Below are 19850 nucleotides of genomic sequence, written 5' to 3' on the forward strand. Positions count from 1 at the left end.
GGGGGGGGGGTGGAAAGATGCAAAAACTACAAAGCAATGTTTAGCAAAAGGTTCCTGAAAAGCCACGCATAGACGCCCAACGATGTTATCGTTTCTTATACTTTCTTCATAGATTTTCTTCCAGCTCTCTCTGATTGTACCTGACAGGTGCTCTCAATTGCAGAGGAAGCGACATAGCTGTGAGAAAGTTGCACAGAGCAGTTGGCAATCAACATGCACTGTGAAGTTGTGTGGAGTGGGAAAATGTTCTTAGCATCCTCCTTGGCGCCAGAAACAAGTGGAACGAAGTACTTCCAGGCTCCCTTTGTGGGGTCTTGGGCCCTAGTGTGCAGGGGTGCTTCCTCCCGGGAAGGTAAATATAACCATCTCCTGCCTGGACTTCCCACCAAGGACAGAGCCTCAGGGATGAATCTGTTGGCCTACAGCCAAGACTTACCTATTTCCCCACCCCCGTCATCTGGAAAAACGAAGTTGCAAGTTCCTGTGTTTTAGAGGTAAGGAGGGAAACCATGATTGGTGATTTCCTCCCCGCACTTACCTACCCGAGGAAGGGGGAGGCTGATTCCAGGCGTTCTGTGCCTCTCCAAGAGCATCACTGGGCTTCCAATTTTAAGAGACAAGAATCTCACCCGGGGCAACTACCAAGCCCACGTGTTTTCCCTCTAGCCTGATCGTGTGTGCTGATGACCGTTTCCCTATTGACACTTTGACTTACCCCTGTGGTCTTCTTAAAGTTTCTCAGGTAGCCCTAGCCTTGCAAACCTTCCAGTGGGGCACAGATCTTTGGGAGGTGAGGGCTGCAGGCAGAAAGGAGCAACAGAAAGGAGACTCCTAAGCCCATTCACACCCTGCAGTCCTTTCCTGTCCCTAGCCCAGTAGCCCATTACAGCGCACGGATGATTCGCGCTCCCTGCGGGTTCCTGGTCCCCAGGACCGGCGCTGCGTGTTATAGTCACCACCACCAGGGGCTGGGAGAAGGGTGGGGGCGCAGAGACAGGAGTGGGGAAGGCCACGCAAGGGGAGGTGGCGGATGCAGAGAAAGAGGTGGGGACCGCCGCGGAGCGGGCGGTGGGAGCGGGGTGGGGCCAGGGCGGGCCCGGGGGCGGGGCTGCGGGGCGGGGTGCGCCACAGCGCCCCCTTGCTGCGCGCTCCCCGCCGTGCCCCGGGGCGGCGGGTGGCTAGGGCTCCGCAGCCCCTTTGTGTGCGACGCGCTGGCCGAGAGGAGCGCGGCTCGGGCACGGCGGAGGCTCGGCGGGGTCCCGCCGCCCCGGCCCGGTCCCGGCCGCGCTCTCCTCCTCCTTCTCCGCTCCTCCCTCCTCCGGCCCCCGGCCCCCAGCCCCACGCCGCAGCCATTGGGCCGCGAGCAGCCCCGCGTCCTGCCGCGCACCCTACCCCGCCCGGCCCGGGGCGTTCACCCCCTCCCCCCCACTCCCGCCCTGTCCCCCTCTTCATTCCTCCCCCCCATCCCAGGCCTCCAAGGTGGAGAAAATAAACTAAAAGCAGAGCAACTCAGAGACTCCAATAAAACGCCCAGGACCTAGAGCCCGAGCGCGAGCGCGTGTGCCGGGCGGCGAGGGGCGCGGGAGGCGGGGATGGGGGGGGCGGGCGGGGGGACAATGAGCGCATGAAGTTACCTGCCCGGCGGCGGCGGCGGCGGCGGCGGCGGCGGCGGTGGCGGCGGGGCCGGGAGGCGGCGGCGGAGCAGGCTGCGCGCTCGGCGCCGACGGGTGCGCGCCGCGGCTTGGGGGAGAGTTGAGCGCTTTTCCCCCCTCTTTTTTTTTTTTCTTTTTTTTTTTTCTCCTCTTCTTCTTAAACAAACCACAAACGGATGTGAGGGAAGGAAGGTGTTTCTTTTACTCCTGAGTCCAGACACCTCTCTCTGTTCCGTCTAAGCTTGTTTTGCTGAACACTTTTTTTAAAAAAAGGAAAAGAAAAGGAGTTGCTTGATGTGAGAGTGAAATGGACGTAAGATTTTATCCACCTCCAGCCCAGCCCGCCGCTGCGCCCGACGCTCCCTGTCTGGGACCTTCTCCCTGCCTGGACCCCTACTATTGCAACAAGGTGAACGCTCTGCTTTTGTTTCCACCGTGTTCTTGCTGCTGGATCCCGGGAGGGGGGCGGCGGCGGCGGCGGCGGCGGCGGGCCGGCTCGGCTGCCGGGGCCGGTCGGCGGAGGCCGGTCCCGGGCGCGCTCGGCTCGCAGCCCGCTACAGCCCTGCGTGCGCTTGGGTAGTAAATACTGTGCAGCACAGCTCCGGGGGTTTGCCAAACACCGCGATTGTGCGGAAAGTGACACGATTTGCTCGGATTCTTTCCTTCCTGCTGTTCGCGACTGAGGCTCCCTGCCTAGGTTTGCCGGGGGGCGTTTAAAAAAAAAAATTAAGAGAAAACCACTGAATACTTTGGGGGTGTGTCTGGGGTCCGGGAACGGAGGCAGAGAGTAAGAGAACTCAGTTTATTTTCTAGTTTCCCCTTCTCCCTGCCGTCCTCTCTTGGGCTGCGGGGACTCGTGGCACCGCTTCCCTGCCCGGGATTAGTTGCCAGGGGAGCAGCCGGGAGTCGGGGTGCAGGGACCAGGGAGACGCCTCCGCCCCCCACGGGGAAAATTGCTCCACAAGTCTTTTGTTTTCCTAAACCCTTTCGGGCGGCCGAGCCCGGTGTTCGGACGCCGGTCTGCGGGCCGGGGTGCAGGGTGCAGCGGGATAACAGGGTTTGGGGGACAGCTCCCGCTTTGGGGGGGGGTGGCGGTGCGCGCGGTAATTGCAAGTTTGTTAGAAGCCGGGCTAGCGCGTTGAGTTCGCGTCCCAAGCTCCCGCACTCCTCACGGGGCTGGAGCAGGGTCCCGGTCTGGGCTGTACGCGCCAGCCCGGTGACCCCAGGTGCCAAGGCCGCGGGGGACCCGGGCGCGGCTAACCGGGCGGGTGGCCCGGGGCGAGGCGGGGGTTGGGGGGGGGCGCCGGCAGAGCTACGGCGGAGCCCCGTTTGTCCCATAGAATGGTCAGGGGATAGGAAGGGAGGGGGTTATCCTCGAGGCTTCTCCAACTCTCGGCCCCGAGAGGGAGGACGCGCAGGGACCGGTTTCCCGAGAGCGGCCGCAGGGCCACAGCTGTCCTCGCCTCGGGCTCACTGGACGTGTGTTAAGCGGTCCCGCCGGGTGAACGTCGGCGGGGAGGAGTGAGCTCTCGGAGACACGGCGCGAGTGGTTTAGACTCCCAGCTCCCGCTCAACCTGCCTGATACTCTGTCTCCTGCAAGCAATTCCATGCTGGCCCCTCGGTGAATTCCACTGTGTAAATCCTTGGGACTTCTAGTATTTGCCTGGTAGCGAGGCATCATCAAACAGCTTTCTTACGTGATACAGAGGTATTTAGCGCGCTGCATCCTTAGCCCCCGGGGCTCTCCACCACGCAACCGCCTCGCAGCTCCGCGTCTTGGTCAGTCGAGACACACACACACACACACACACACACACACACACACACACACAACTGTGACTTAAGTGAGCCGCAGATACCACTCCGTGCTGAAGCTCCTTGATGTTGTGTAAGGCTCAGTAAAAGGGATGGAAATGTATGCCGATGATGTATAGGGAAGTTTGGAACGAAGGAAATCTAGTCTTGGGCAAGGCAGAAAGGCATTTTATCACACAGAGAGAGCTCTTTAGCTAGGAACAGGTTGGAAAGCTCCGGTAACTTTGACAAGAGAAGTTTGTGTGAAGTTTCATTATTTGTCAGTAGCCTAGTTCTCCCATTCTAGAATCTGTTTTGCCTTTTTATAAGCAAGCATTTTGTGTTTGTGAAGTTCTATGTGGCTCATAAACTATCACTAATACTAATAAAAATAATAAAGTAGCAGACCTATCCCGGATCGTAAACACATATTCCACAGTTGTAACCAGAACCAAAAGGTCAGAACCATTTTGGCGATGAAACTGGACAAATCTTATTAAATTTATGGTGATTTTAGGCTCCAAAAAGAAGGCAACGACTTGGATACACATTTCACTCGTCACTCTTGTGATAGTAGGGTCAGATTTAATTTAAAAGTTAAATGCTTTGGAAAATCAAGAATTACTTCAATATATTAAATCATTTTCCAATTAAGTGCTTTAAATAATTTTCGTGGGTTGTGCTGTGAATTGAATAAATTGATTTGCAAAGTCTTCAGAATTTCTTTACTAGCTCATTGAAGTTCCTTTTAAGTCCCCCCGTGTATGAGGAGCAAACTGTTCTTTTTAAATGCAAATTAGCCACCCTTTCTATAGGCCTGTTGCAAGTCTTCTATTTAACTTATCCAGGGAATAATGGATTTTTAAAGATGCAAAGTCATGATATACTTCTAATAGTAGGAAGAGACTTCATGGAAATGCTTCTCCAAGAATGCCTTCCCCTGCCTTTCTCTGTACAGCAGTCTATCAAATATATTTGTCACTGATCCCCGATTATATCAAATATACCGAGTAGGTTTGCTAGGCCCCAGAAAACCCAGACACTAATTTTTTTCTACTCCATCATGATTAACACTGATACACAATTTCTGTCCACCCCCGCTATTTTCGTTGCTTAGAATGTAGTCAACTAGCATTCATTTTCTGCGATGACTCAAGTGAATTTGCAGGGATATGGAAGATGGACAGAAGTTTGGAAGATGTGAAATCAGAAATCTGTATCGACATTTAGTAAAAATAAGTTGGATCAGCCTTCCCTCTGAGAGCCAAGACTGCAAAGTAAACCTTGTGTCTTTCAGAGGTGTAATGAATATGCAGTTTATTACAAGAAGCAGTCACTTTGTGAGGTTATTTGTTTTTAATAGGGTGATAAGATCATAAATTAATAATTATCTTTATTTTAAATCTGCCAACACTTTTGCAGTTAAAGTCGGTGTGCTAATAAATCCCAGCGGAACCAATATCTGTATGCGGTTCAGAACCATGCAGTTGTGGCTATAGTTTTCCCACTGACGTTTTTTCAATGTTAGAAGAGACCCTAATCCACAAAATGAATATCCTCTTCCTGAAGCTTCTCTAAACTAAAAGGGGGTTGTGTTACCCTGCTGACACTCTCCGGCACTGCATTGCCAAAACACTACTTACATTTTTCAGTCCATAAACTCCGTGGGAGGAATTTTTTTGGAAACAGTTTAATCTACCATTGCTCTATTGTAAGAGCACATTACGTTATGCACACATCACTATGCAAACTGGCCTCCATTTTCACATAGCCCATTGCGGGAGAAAAGTGAGAACAATGCAGGCGATGTTGGTTATGGCAACGGTGTGAGGCATCTCTTCTACAAACAGCCAGAATGGATGGCATGTTGCTGTATATAGGTCAGCCTTTGAAACAGCAGCGTAGCTCCTAGACTGGACAGGAACATGCAGGCTGAAAGTGACAGGGTTCACCTCCTGGAACTTAAAGCATGGTTACATTTCAGACACTGAGAGATGGCACCATAGTTGCGTTTCATCTAATTAAGACTATTTTAAGTAACATTGTATCCCTTAATTGAAATTAGATTAAAGGAGCTCACGATTGGAGTGCAGCAGTAAAATATAGTCCTATTTTTTGTCCTAGTTGAAGACGTCAGAGCATGCGTTTGAATCTAAACCTACGGAGTAATAACAGGCCCTTTCAGTTTCTTAGTGCAGTGTCATTTGTAAAGATTGTTTTCACTGATTGTATGCTAAATTGGGACAAAGAAGTGGCACTTTTTCATTTTTACAATGATGTGGTGTGTTCGGTTACTGCTCAGTATCTGCCCACATAAGGAGCGGTAATACAATGATGTTATGACATGGCTAATCACAGAGATGCTGACCTCTGCCAGCAGTGGGAGAGGAAATAATGATCTTCGCTCTTCTCAGTGGTTGCTTTTGTGGAATAGGGTCCTGAATCTTTCTTTGGTTGGTTTAGACACAGGGAAGTCCAAGATACAAACCCATGCTTAATGCTGGTTATATACAGAGTGAAGAATAATGGCCGTTGGGGATTGTTGGGCTTTTGTCATTGAAATGAGGAAGGACAGTGTATAATCTTTTCCTATAAACATAGGAAGAAGGACCTACGTGTGATGAACTCAGCGTTGAAATGTCAGCACTAACATTAAACACTTGAGAACTTTTGAGAAAAACAGGATTCATTATTGTCTCTGCAGAATCTCCTTTGAGCTTATTTTCCTATTTAGTTCGAGCGTTATGGGTTGTACTTTAACGTGACAAAGCGCATCACATCTAAAATACCTGATAGGCAAACAATGAAGGCGGAGTCATTATTCCTACTTTAATTAATAAATGTAAGAAAAAAGAGGAGGATGGGAGAAGGAGAAGGAGGAGGAGGAGGAAGGGGAGGGTTATAAGCAATTTAGAGCATCATGCTTGATTAGTTCTCTGTCTACCTCCATAACTTCCAGGACTTTAGGAAATTCATAGCTGATACTTAGGACGTCATTAGTGTGATTAAAACTCCCCTGGGGATTTTATTGGCTGGATCTTTCTTAAGTTTTGAGGTCTTTAAATATGTTTCAAATAAATTTTGTATGGGTAAGAAAGAGCATAAAACAAACCGTCATATGGTTTTGGCCACTAAATCAGATCTACAGAAACCTCAAATGTAGCTGTCTTGACTTTGTGGGATATTTCGCTGTCACAAATTCCAATTTTAAATGTCCACCCAGAAATTATAGTTACGAGTTTTGGAGAGATCAAATGCTATTTTTTAAAGTTTATTTATTCATTTTGAGGCATGGGGGAGATGGCAGTGAGGGGGGGGCGGGGCGAATCCCAAGCAGGCTCCAGGCTCAGTGTGGAGCTCAGCACAGTGCTTGATCCCACGACTGTGAGATCATGACCTGAGCCAAAATCAAGAGTCAGACACTTAGCCGACTGAGGTACCCAGGCACCCCTCAAATGCTATTTTTTTAACATAGCTTACATGGCTTAGTATTCTCACAGTTTGTCATGTATTTTTAAAGTTACTGAATGATGATATTAACAATCATTTTAATATTTTCCTTAGGAAGACTAAGCTGATATTTAAATATTATCTAATAGGCTGCTTATCGTAGATCTTTTTGAAATGATGTGATTGCAAGGGATGTGAGAACAGGAAAGAAGTGAGGTACTTGAACCTGGAAGAAGTAGGGGAAAGTTCCCAGTTCCACAGTGGCTTCCTTGGACCCCAAACTGGGTCTCACATACTGGTTCTGATGTGTGGAACTATTTTTGTGATCATACTTTTTTGTGGTGGGCTCAGTTCAAGAGAGGGATAACTTAGAGAATTGGAGGGAAATCTTACTGAGCTATGAAGGATGACTTACTCTAGGATTTTCCAACATTTTGCTAGGATACGAGAAAGTGGAAAACACCCTGGGGATAGTTGAGTGGCGATCCTTCCTGTACTGTTTAGAAGAAGGCCGCCCTCAGGGCAGGTCAGTCTGTGTGACTTGTGCCTCTTCCCTCCTTCCCCCTCACCTCTTCCCAAACATCTCCAATCCTGGAACAGCCTGTCACGCTTGCTTTACTCTGCCCTAATCTTAAATTGAACCCGGGAGATCTGCACTTTCTAAGGTGAACTCTTCTCCCCCTCCTCAGGAACATGGCTCCCCATGGCGGTCATCTTGTTGAGCAAAAGCCCCCTTTTCTGTTTGCCATGCCTGTTACCATTATCATGTTAACTTATCCATTCTTCCTCCAGTACCTGACCATGTTTTCTGGTTAAGGAAATGGGAATCTGCCAGTCTTCAGGCTCCTGTCCACTTTTTAAAATCCCAAATTAGGCTAGTCTCCTTTTCTCCATTTCCCCATCTGAGTGAATATGACATAGGGTCATACAATAATAGACCAAGGAAACTTAGATAGGATGCTGTGAGGGAAAATAACTATGGTGGTTATTTCTAAGCTCTCAGAGTTTTCTCCTTTCCCCTTCCCCCCACCCCCACATTTTAAGCACAGTGTATTTAGAGCATGGAAACAGCTCCTGGACACATACCTTTCAGTGGGAAATCTTACTTAGATTGTGAAATATGAAATATGAAAGTGGTACTGTGGTCTCCTGATTTTTAGTTGGCATGCAGTAAGTTAGGTGAGTTATACTTACAGAAAGTAAATGGGTTGACAGACTTATGTGTTCCCATCAGAATACGCATAGAGAATTAAAATGGGAATAGTTGGACAAGCAGAACTTACTTAATCAAATTTAGATAACTTCTCCTACATTTTAGCTATCCGAATGTGACTCTCAAGGTTTCTGGGAAGTCATAACACAGAATATTTACGTTGCATCTCAATAACAATAACGTGTAATGATTATGACTTGATTCAGTGCTGTTTTAACAATTCCATTTAAAAAATATTATCAATCGTGTAAGTTAAAACTAACATTGGATACAACCACATCCCAGAATCTAAAATGCATACCTTGAGGAGAACACAAGATTGTAGTAAACCGTAGTTAATAAATACTGTGGCCCCAACTATACAGTCCTTGCCTGTCAGAAGCTTCCATGTGAAGAATCCAAATGCTTGAGTGTCACTTGGTTTGTTTAAAGTGAACTTAAGCAAAAGTTAAACATGGGAATATTTACTCCTTCCAACGTGAAAGATAACTTTCTTGCCTGTTCTTTACTTCCACTTTGGTGTCATTGATACAGGGTTTTTCAATTGATCGCTTCCTTTGAAGGCGCACTTCCCAGAGTCAGACAGCCTGTGGTCTCCATTCGTTGACAGGACCAGCAGTCGATACTGAGTTGTGTTAAATGGACTGTCCGTTAGGAAGCTGGAGTGCCAAGACGATACAGCTCACATCTGCCCTCATGAATTTGAGAATTTTTTGTTTTATTTATTTATTTATTTTTTTATTTTTTTTTTTTTTAATTTTTTTTTCAACGTTTATTTATTTTTGGGACAGAGAGAGACAGAGCATGAACGGGGGAGGGGCAGAGGGAGAGGGAGACACAGAATCGGAAACAGCCCAGAGCCCGACGCGGGGCTCGAACTCCCGGACCGCGAGATCGTGACCTGGCTGAAGTCGGACGCTTAACCGACTGCGCCACCCAGGCGCCCCAGAGAATTTTTTGTTTTAAACCACACATGCCAAGTTTCATCCCGAAGAGCAATTTCTCATTAAAAACTGTTGAGTTACAAACTGCTTAGAAATGTGGTTTATAATGGAAGTGCCAGCAGACTGTTAATTATAGCACTTCTTCTGTAATACTTTGAGACACGGAATTCACATTAACCTGAATGAGCTTTCCTAGTTATAACATATTTCTCCCTATAGCATTCATTTGGAAAATGGGAACATTATATTGCTCTGTGCTTGGATGTTCATGGTGCAGCGGAAAAGACCAGAAGGAGGAAAATGCCAGAAGGAAACCCCCCTGCTCTTTCATGACAGGAAGTACCGATATTTTTCCAGACCTCTAGAGTTTGATCTATGGAAAGTTTGCCCTACTTGATGAACAATTTTAAAGCGAACTTTTAAAAGCTATCTTCAGATTTCCATTTTCCTCAAGAAAAATCATCGTTTATACATATTTATAATACCAAAGGTCATGAAACCAGTTTTCCTGTTAATGCTTTTCTGTTTGTCCATTTTTCACTTTGGGGTTTTAAATGCTTCTGCGTTAGCCAAGTATTTATTGGTTTTCATTCCTGAGTTATGTGCTTTTATGAAATTCTTGAAAGGAGCTCCTAATTAAAGTAAGGCCATGGTTGGTTGATAAGAAGCTTTGCTGGTGGCCAAGAAAATATAAAGTATTTTGAGTTACTACGTAGACCTACAAATGATATGTATCTGATCCACACCAATGACAATGTGAGCCTTCTACATAAAATACCTTTCCATTGAAGGCTTTGAGAACCTATTTGGAGGTTACCTAGCCAGAAAAATCGGTGTGTGTGTGTGTGTGTGTGTGTGTGTGTGTGTGTGGTTGGGTGAGTGTGTGTTTTTATGTGTTTCTAATGTTCTGGATATATTTCTGGACGTAAATGCATAGGAATTTATCCTAACTGGCAGAATCTGTCAGTGTGTGCAACAATAACAACAAGGGAAATCGTACTAGCTACTAGGAATGCCTCATTACCACTCCATTTTAAGAAACTTCGCCATATTTCACGAGAGAAGATATTTTCCAATGCCAGGGCTTTAATTAGGCATATTACAACCTGATAGGATTGAGGAACTAGATCTTTCTGAAGAAAACCATAGGCCTCTATGAGGAAAAGACTCCTTTTTGTTCAAGATTTGAGATAAAAACTGAGGGCCCTTAAACCTGTGTTGACTTACTCCCCAGGCAAAATAAATACAAGCATGAAAAGGACATGATCCCTCCCCCTCTGTTTTCTGTTCTCTTTAGAAGCCTGACTTCCTTGTGTCTGGTAAAAGTTCTAACACCACCAAAACCTTTAATCCACCTGTGTCCCAATCTGCCATGTAACCACTAGAGAAAATAATTTATATTTGTATCAAGGAAGCCTTATGAGAATTAAGGAGTCAACAGAGGCAGATTATTTTGAAATCCTGTAGTGAAAGACGTTCAAAACTTCAAACAAAGGTAGACCTTAGAAAAATACTGTGTTCTCGGCCCACTTCTTGTATTTCTGCTACTCTAGTGAAATCAGTGTGTTTTCCGAAGTTGTAGAGAAGTGATTCCTTCAGCAGGGGAGTGAAAAAGGTAACCTTTGGGGCGCCTGGGTGGCGCAGTCGGTTAAGCGTCCGACTTCAGCCAGGTCACGATCTCACGGTCCGTGGGTTCGAGCCCCGCGTCGGGCTCTGGGCTGATGGCCCAGAGCCTGGAGCCTGTTTCCGATTCTGTGTCTCCCTCTCTCTCTGCCCCTCCCCCGTTCATGCTCTGTCTCGCTCTGTCCCAAAAATAAATAAAAAACGTTGAAAAAAAAAATTAAAAAAAAAAAAAAAGAAAAAGGTAACCTTTGTTGAGGTTCACAGGTGAATTGGGGAAAGTGGAACTTGTGTGGATGAGTCTGTACTCCCCCTCTTTTATATATTGATACGTCCCCCCCCCCCAGGGGCCTTCTGCTCCCTCTCCATGATGGGAGTCTATGCTGCACCTAGTGGGAGAAGCTTCAGGTGGGAGCTGTTGCAGGGTAAGAAGGTAAGGCAAAACTTGAATACCACAGCTGCAGAGGGGAATGCCCGCTTTCAGTTCCTGACTTCAGGAAAGCAAGGTGCCCCCCCCACCTTCTTCTGATATATGGGTCAGAGATGCAAAATGCAATGTACAAGATAAATTAACGCACGGACCAACCGGGTCTAAAGATAGTCCAATTACACTGAAAACGTATCAGTGCACCACCTGATTTTCTCAAGTCTTTCAACTCGATTAAATGGTTAATTAAAAAAAAAAAAGATGGGTAAAGTGTAAAGTGTGGTATGCATTGGCGTCTTCGTGCATGTAAAAAAACCCAGCTCTTCTTTTCTACGCCAATATGCCTCAGCCCCAAATGCCAGCAACAATTGTATAAAGAGAAATGTTACTAATAAAGAGTCAGGATAACCTTTCAACAAAAAGTATATTTTATCATTTGGCAGATACAGTCATGAACATTAATCATAGAAACCTGCAGATAGTAGAAGCTTAATATCAAAGCTAATGATTTATTTTATGTTAATGACTTTCTGCCAGGGCATAAAAGACTGTTCATAATGGACTCTCCACGCTATGTTCAGTTACTAAGGCTAATGGGATAATCTTTTCTCTCCCAAAATTAAGCTTTTTGAAATAAATTATGCTGTTACTTTTCAAGGTAACTCTCAAAAATTTACTGCAAAACTAATCTTTTAAGAACTGCTTAAAGAAATAAAGAGGAAGAAAAATCCCAAAGCAGCTTTTCTAGTTCATGAGCAGTTTTACTTAATTAGAGACAGAAAGTTTGCATGTATGCTAATATCCCTGAACTTGTAATGCCAAATAGTTTTAAAGGCAGCCTTCAGTGACTGCCACTACCTGCCTTTTGAGATTCAGCCCCTGTGGGTGCCTCCCACAACAGAACACGTTTTCCTTACTGGCCAATAATGAGCTGAATGGTAGTGAGACCTAGAGTTGGTCGCTAGGAAGTTTTAAAAATCATGTTTACAATTAGTTATAACCAACATTATATTTCAATAAGAGATAATTTGCCTACTAAAGTTCACATAATGTGCTAATCATGTCTAGTGGTTAATAAAGGCCTCCTACCTCACTCCCCTGATGGCTATAAAAGGCTATTATATTCATGGCAGCATTTCAGGTACAGCTGCTGTGTGTTAATAATGCATCATTGTCCCACTAATCAACACACCAAAGGTCAGCACCCCTAAGCACCTCAACCACCTAATCTCTTTCCAAAATATTTATTAACACCTTAAAAGCGTATCTGTTCATTTTCCTTAGCCTCGAGCCAGTTAATTCCACTCCAAGCTACTTGTGTGATCAAGGTTTTGTAACCTAAGCGAGGTCACAGAGGAGAGGAATACATACATATTCACGCTAATTTTCTCCCATAAACATGTGCCCCATTTTCAGTCATTGACTGAATTAGGGTAGGGCTGTTGTAGTCATGAGCCCCTTTATAACTAAGTAGGTGTGCTCCAGAGTGAGAATGTTTTCAGATTTTATATGTTCTGTAAGGAGACATTTGGAAGAAAAACAACTTCTCAATAACCAGAATCATTTAAAGTAAACGGAGCAAAGTGGGAAATGGGAAAGGCTATTTATAATCTAAACAAACAGGAATCGGTGCTGGGTTATGAGCCCGATAGAGTAGTGAAATATTATTTGCTTAATTGTTCTTTTGGCATAAGAAAGCAATAATAGTAAAAGCTTCTTAAACCATATTTTCTGCACACAAAGAACACATTCACGTGGGATTTCCATTTTGCTAGAAAATCGTGCAAATCAATAAGCTAGCACTTATCTGCATTAAAATTAGGTAGACAACAATTTATAGGCACAGTGATAGTGTAGTTCTCTTGATACCCTTGGTTAGTGTTTAAGATAATCCTTGCTTTTGTGTCCTCAGAGAGGAGCCAAAATGTTAAGTGAACAAATAGATCTCATTTTCCCATCTTGTATTATTGTCTCTGTTTTCTCTTACTCGTTTTGATAACCTTGTGTGTGTGTGCGCGTGCGTGCGTGTGTGTGTGTGCGTGTGTGTGTCTCCTTCCTTTATGATTTGAGAGCCTTAAATGTTTTAAGAGAAGAAAAAGAAATGAAACTCAACTATGTTTCCATCATCAGGAGAAATGCAAAAAGCGAACTAGGGGGAGGAGCTCCCATTTGTGCAGCACATAATGTACAATGGTACATTTGTCATGCTTTAAATATATAATGCCTACAATAAAATATGTACAGGCGCAGTTGTGATCTATGAAGTCCCTGGCTCCAGTGCCATTGTTTGTAGTCTCTACGGTTGTCATACATTGTTCTTTGCACATCATACCCTTACAGCAGAATTTGACACAATTTCTAGCTTTCAGCCTGCACCATTTTCATTGTACAATATACATGAGTTTGACAGGGTGTGTTGAGGAAAACTCTGGCAAGCAATTGATATTTTGAAGTGGCAAGCGTTTCAGCAGCTGCCTGCTTGTGAAAAAGGAATGATAAGATATACTGTATTGTTAGTTTCAGGGAAAGCATTAAGGTTTAAGCTCTGTAAAAATGTACACATGATTCGTCAGTGGCGAAGCAAGTCTTTTATGTTTTTTAGAGCTTAGCTCGCTGGCTGATGTGAACTAGAATGACATTGGTCAGTAAATGAATAGGAGTACTTTGAATTTGAACTACTGCTAATTTTGCACCAACAAAGGAACTGACAAAAGAAAGATTTTATGTGAAATGCAAAGCACACCCAATGTTTTGGGGGCGGGGAAAGGGAAGGAGAGAGGGAGAGAGAGAGAGCGAGAAACCAGACCAGAGAGTATTCTTTCACACGTACTTGCCAGGAAACCAAATAGTTAAAACACATCCATTTTTCACGGCTCATCAGCTACAACCTAAGCTGTATTATCTAATGTTCTTTAAAAACCTGTTGTATACACATAGGCTTTCAGAATTTGTTCATATGGAATTTAGAGTGTTGTTCTAAATATCACACTGTGCCCTGGAGGCCTGTTGGCAGAATATCAGAGTTGCCCTCTGCTGGAGTAACCCATTCTCTCTCTGGTAGTGGGAAATTGTAGATTAATCAGCTATGGCACTTTCAGTGTGTAACGTTCATTAGCAAGGCAATTTGTCATGACTGCTAATGGTCAGAATGCATCTGCTCTCTCAGTTACAGAGCACGATAAGGAAGAAGACAAATATTTCAATATCTGATAGTATTAACTTGTTTCAAATTTGTAATCCAAGGTTAGTTACTCAAAGCAGACACGGCAGCAGATGAACTGGTATCCTCTATTCAATTTTACTGGGCCCTGTTTTTGTGGATTTATGACTTTAAAGCACACTAATGTGCTATTATGAAGGGCACAGTCTTTGATTAGATGTTCCACAGAAAGTAAGTTATGAGCAGAGCACCTTCTGGGTTCATCTGGAAAGAATTTATGTGCATAATGTTTTCTGTAGAGCTCCATAAATTGAAAGGTTTGATGCATGTGATATTTCCTGACATGCTAAATATTCTTCTTATGATTAAAAAAAGTCGCTTTCCCATTAGTTTGTAAACCGGTCAGTCACTTTTCAAGTGAGATTAGCGTCCCGATCTATTTGAAAAGTTGTAAAATTCCAGGGAAAAACTTCAGAATGAATTAGAAACGTCACGTTTCCCCCCAGTCAACTGCTTTATAAGATCATTGTTCATTGTTCTACATGGGAAAAGTTAAAAAAGATTCTGCCAAGTTGAAAAGGCTGGAATTGTGTGTGTGTGTGTGTGTGTGTGTGTGTGTGTGTATCTCTTGTTTTCTAGATATTACATCACATAGCTGGCCATACAAAATCTTTTTGACACATTTTCATTTTTAATGAAAGGCCCTAAAATTCAGAGCATAATGATTTCTTAGAAACTGAACCCAATCTTGGTAAGAAATTCGTTCTTGCTAGTAACAAAAGCTGTTACTGTTTAAGTTCCTGTTGAGCGGTTAGTCGGTACGCTTCGCTGAATGTTGTCAAAAAGGCTTTCCTCATGATTGACAACCCGGCAGGAATGTGAATGGAGATTTTAATTGCGTATCATGTGTGCATATCAGAGTGAGTGAATTCATGACTCTGCTTAGCTCCATATCTCTGCAGGTCAGCCGTGCCAAAAAATGCTCTTTTATGTGCAGTATTTCCAAAAAGAGAAAGGTGTATGTGTACTGAAGTCATTCGTTATTCATTTCTGAAGTGAAACCCTTGTGTTCCCTTAGCCTCGGAGTTTGAAAGTGGAACAAAAATCCATTTTGAGATTTCTTTCTTCTCCTCTTTGCACTTACACTTAGATGATGTAAATTCTTTTGAGTTACAAGTTAGGAAAAGTCTGCCGGAACATATTTTTCTTATGGCACTTGTTACATGAAGTGTGTTTATCTTTCTTTTTTTCCTTTTTTTTCCCTAAAGAGGGCTTTGAAAAGAAAGAAAAAAATGGAAGCCAGTGGAAAAAGTTACTGAGGTCAATTGCCTTTCTATAACTTGCGATCTTTAGAAAAGGTCTGGGGGTGGCTGGGTGGGGAAGAAAGGATGTATTTCTGAGAGGTGCAAGAGTCACGAAAGTGTATCTGAATTTTGGTTAAAAACAGCCAGAATGCAGTGCTTATGGTCAAGTGACATTAATAAATGTATGAATGTTCATTTCTTAGAAAAATAACTCCTCTGCTGAAAACAGAAAGGTCAAAGATTCATTTCTGCTGTCACTTCTTGGCTCAGTGGCAGTGGTGGTGATACACCATTTATCTCGTTGAGATGTCTCACCCCAACACGCGTGAGGTGTTCAAAGTGGGGGAGAACTTACTCTGTGAAGAAACTCTGGCTATAGTAACCCCCGACCACTCAAGAGCTTACTAATGTGAAAACAAAACAAAACAAAACAAAACAAAAACGTGCAACGAATGTGCTTATATAATTTTTCATTGGCGTGATGTGAAAATTGGGCACTTGGGTTGTAAAGTTACCACATAGCTACTTTTCTGTGTCATTTTGAGGAGGTGAGAAAAAGATTAGTGCCAGGGTCGTTTTAAATAGACCGTAGGAATAAGTAGGGTCATGTTAAAAAGATGGTGACTTTATGGCCTTAGGATATCCCGTGGGACTTAACTTTGTCCTGGGTTCTAATATGTTATCTCAACACATTTTAGAACCTAGCAGATTGCAGGCTGGTGATTGAACCCTTCTTACGGCTTGCGGTGCAGGGTGATTGCTATAATGAAGGCGCTCCTGTACCTTTAAAACGCTGAAGAAGAAAACTCTTTTACTTTAAAAATCTAGCTCTGTGTATGGGTGACATTTTTCTAATGTTCTGGAAGACAATTTTGTGCTTTATACTGAGAGCTCAGGCAAGGAGAAATCTATTTACAAAATGAAAAAAAGGGCTCAGCTGAATGCATTTCACTTTTAAAGATGATATTCTGGTAATGAACTTTATCAAGCAGAGAACATTTCAGTAAAAGTATTAAAGCGGTTCCTATTTCGGTTGCCTCACTTAAGGCGGCGTCACTGTTTCCATTATAACTTCTTATTTTCAGGTAGCTCTAATGCAGTCCCCGTACAAATATTTGCGCAGGGATGAGATGAGAATATTTTAGTCTAGGAAGCAGACTTTGTATTTGGAATGCGCTTCTAAGGAAGCGCAGCGCTTTGTTAATAAGGTGCGTTGAATTCCTTTCTGGAGATTGAAAAGCATTTACTGGACAAAACCTGTGTACAGAGCTTTCTGCTGAGTGACAGGCACCGAGACAAGCAAGCCGGGGCCCCTGCGTCCCTGCGGCCAGTCAAGGGAGGAATACAGTCTCCAGAACACAGCTGCGGTGTCATTGCTGTGTTGTGAAGCCTGTGCTCAGAGTCCTGGGGGTTACGGCAAGCAACACGATGGATTGAAGTTGGGGGAATCCAAGCTGCTTCCTGGAGGAGATGGTGTTTCCCTTGGTCTTAAAAATTGGGCCTCGGGGAAAAGGAAGGTTACTCCTATTATTGAATTAACTTTTATATTGCTACCTCTTTTCAAAAGGGCTTGGGGGCGCCTGGGCGGCTCAGTCGGTTAAGCGTCCGACTTCAGCTCAGGTCATGATCTCACGGGTTCGTGAGTTCAGACACCGCATCGGGCTCTGTGCTGACAGCTCAGAGCCTGCTTGGGATTCTCTCCTCTCTCTCTCTCTCTCTCTCTCTCTCTCTCTCTCTCTGCCCCCACCCTGCCTGCATGGTCTCTCTCAAATAAGTAAACTTACAAAAAAAAAAAAAAAAAGACTTAAGGCAACTTCAAATAAGGACCAACACGGACAGTAAGGCTACTAATAGTCATGCAGAACATTATAGCCAGGAAATGGAGACACAGGCATACTTCTTAGCTTAGGTATTACCACTATAATTAAACATTAAATTTGGCCCTTGCTCTCTCACCGGGCCAAGAGGGAAACACGCTGAGTGACAGAATTCTGATTACCTGAGAGACCTAGGAACACAAATTCTTCATGAGTGGAAAGTTTTCCTCTAATGAGAGGCTGCAAGCGTGATAAAAAGAGGAAATACGCAGAGGTGACGTGGATCTGTTTTGGCGCCCGGGTTGAGAGTGAGGTTATCCGGAGCGAGAAATAGGGCGCCAATGGAGGGTGAGGGGCTCACTGGGATAAGAACACAGAGCGAACCGGGAACAACTTGGGAAAGAGAAGGAAAACATCAGGCCTGTGTTTTACCAAGGGAAGTGTCATCGTTAGAAGAGAACGGGTTGGGGGAAGTTGTAGTGGACTTCAAATCGTTATTGTGAGCGGGCTAATTTAATTTTTTAATGTTTATTTGAGAGAGAGAGAGAGAGAGTACGAGCAGGGGAGGGGCAGAGAGAGAGGGAGGCACAGAATCCAAAGCAGGCGCCAGGCTCTGAGCCGTCGGCACAGAGCCCGACGCGGGGCTCGAACTCATGAACCATGGGATCGTGACCTGAGCCGAAGTCGGAGGCTTAACCGACTGAGCCACCCAGGCCCCCCAACTAATGTTTAGCCCTAATAAGAATATACTAGGAAGGGGAGCCTGGCTGGTTCAGTCGGTTGAGTGGCACTTTGGCTCAGGTCACGAATCAAGCCCCACCTCAGGCTCTCTGCTGTCAGCTGGGAGCCTGCTTTGGATCCTCTCTGTCCCCTTCTCTCTCTCTCTCTCTCTCTCTCTCTCTGCCCCTCCCCCCAACTCATGTGCATGCGTTCTCTCTCTCTCTAAAAAATAAATAAACATTAAAAAAAAAAAAAAAGAATGTACCAGAGAAGATTGATTACCTGGGGAAATTATTTGATAAAGTGAATGATAATTATCTGATAAAGTGAATGAAATTATCTGATAAAGTGAATGATAAAGTGAATGATCAGTATTGATCTGTTTTTGATGACTTTTGAAATTATCGATGAATGATAAACTTTCAGAAACTTTACCCTTCATCTGAAAGGTTGAATTCCATTAACAGCTGACGTCCTAAAGAGCATGAGAGTGTTGTAGTCTACCTGAAAATTCAGCTTGTAATTAATCAGCCAAATCATTAGCAGTGGATATTAATGCTGTGTATATCGTCTGAGCAAGTATACCTGCCGAGCTTCCTAAATTGTTAGCAGTTGCTGTCCTGAAATTTCTTGTTTGGTGGGAAATATGCATACAGTTAACTGTGAATTTGGGAAATATATGAAAGTGTCCAAACATTCAGAAACGTCTGTCGGCAGTTCGGAAGGTATCTCACGATCTTCAAGTATCCACAGAACAAAAGTCCTTACAGTGTTCTGCGGAAATGCCCTGATGAATTTACAGCCCGAGGGGCTAGAGGACAAATCCAGAAGTGCCTCTGCAGCCTACGTGGGTCTTAGAAGGCTGAGGTTCCATCTTTCAGAAATACGTGAATTTTATATGATTTCCATAACACATCCACGTCTGTTTTAACATAAATACGATACTTTAAATCCCTTACTGTCCAGTCACCTCTGTGTTCCAGGAAGATACTTCATGTTATTCTCATGTTACTCTGCTCGTAGGGGTATGAGTTTGAGAAGCGTGAAATAATGTGATGGTCTTTTGTCCTTCGTGTTAAGAAATAGTCTGGAGGCCTCGCAGATGTTTATCTTGTTTGGTCATCTCTCCCACAGAGCCTGGAACATTTTGTCCACACTTATTCTTTTCTTGACTTCCGCTAATTCTCTATTCTTGATTAAAAAAAAAAAGCCTAACAGCGTACTTGATTGTAGTCTAAAATGGAAGGCTGTTCAACAAGGTCCCAATAATGGCTGGTGCAGAGGACATAGTGACATTGCTAGTAAAGGGAGAGAACAGGGAGGAGGAAGGAAAGCAGATACCCAATGTGTGGATGGAAGAGAGAAATCTTGTGGTCACTGGCAAAACCTGATGATGCTTAGCGATGGGAGAAGGTAGTCGAGAGTGGGATTGTATTGTTAGGGATTAGTGTATAGCCTAACCCGAAAAGAATTTGGAAAATCCAAGAGAAGAAAAGTTGGGCAAAGGAATTGAATGGGTATGAATATAGTGATGTTTGTGGGTGGGAGTTGGAGGCAGGTGTATAGAGGTCAGAGCGAGACCCATAACTAACAAATGACCGAGGCTTGGATCCCTCTCTTCCTTTCTGTGTCCTTCAGTCTCTCCCTCCTTCCTTCCTTGCCTCCCTTCCTTCTCCCACAGGCAGATGTCATTGTAATTTGTAAGATGACTGCCATTATTTTCAAGATTCTTTTCAGGTTATTTCTTG

General features: G+C 44.3%; 1 protein-coding gene across 1 annotated transcript in view; it reads left to right on the plus strand.

Moving 5' to 3' along the window:
* Positions 1–1792: 1792 nt before the first annotated feature.
* The window catches only part of TOX (thymocyte selection associated high mobility group box), a 306391-nt gene continuing 288333 nt past the window's right edge, over positions 1793–19850 (plus strand). The window contains exon 1 of the mRNA XM_030303852.1: positions 1793–2061. Within this exon, the coding sequence (XP_030159712.1) occupies positions 1960–2061 (102 nt within the window). The 5' untranslated portion in view covers positions 1793–1959. The remainder of the gene's footprint in view (positions 2062–19850) is intronic.

This window comes from Lynx canadensis, chromosome F2, assembly GCF_007474595.2.
Source record: "Lynx canadensis isolate LIC74 chromosome F2, mLynCan4.pri.v2, whole genome shotgun sequence".
NCBI classification, from domain to species: domain Eukaryota; kingdom Metazoa; phylum Chordata; class Mammalia; order Carnivora; family Felidae; genus Lynx; species Lynx canadensis.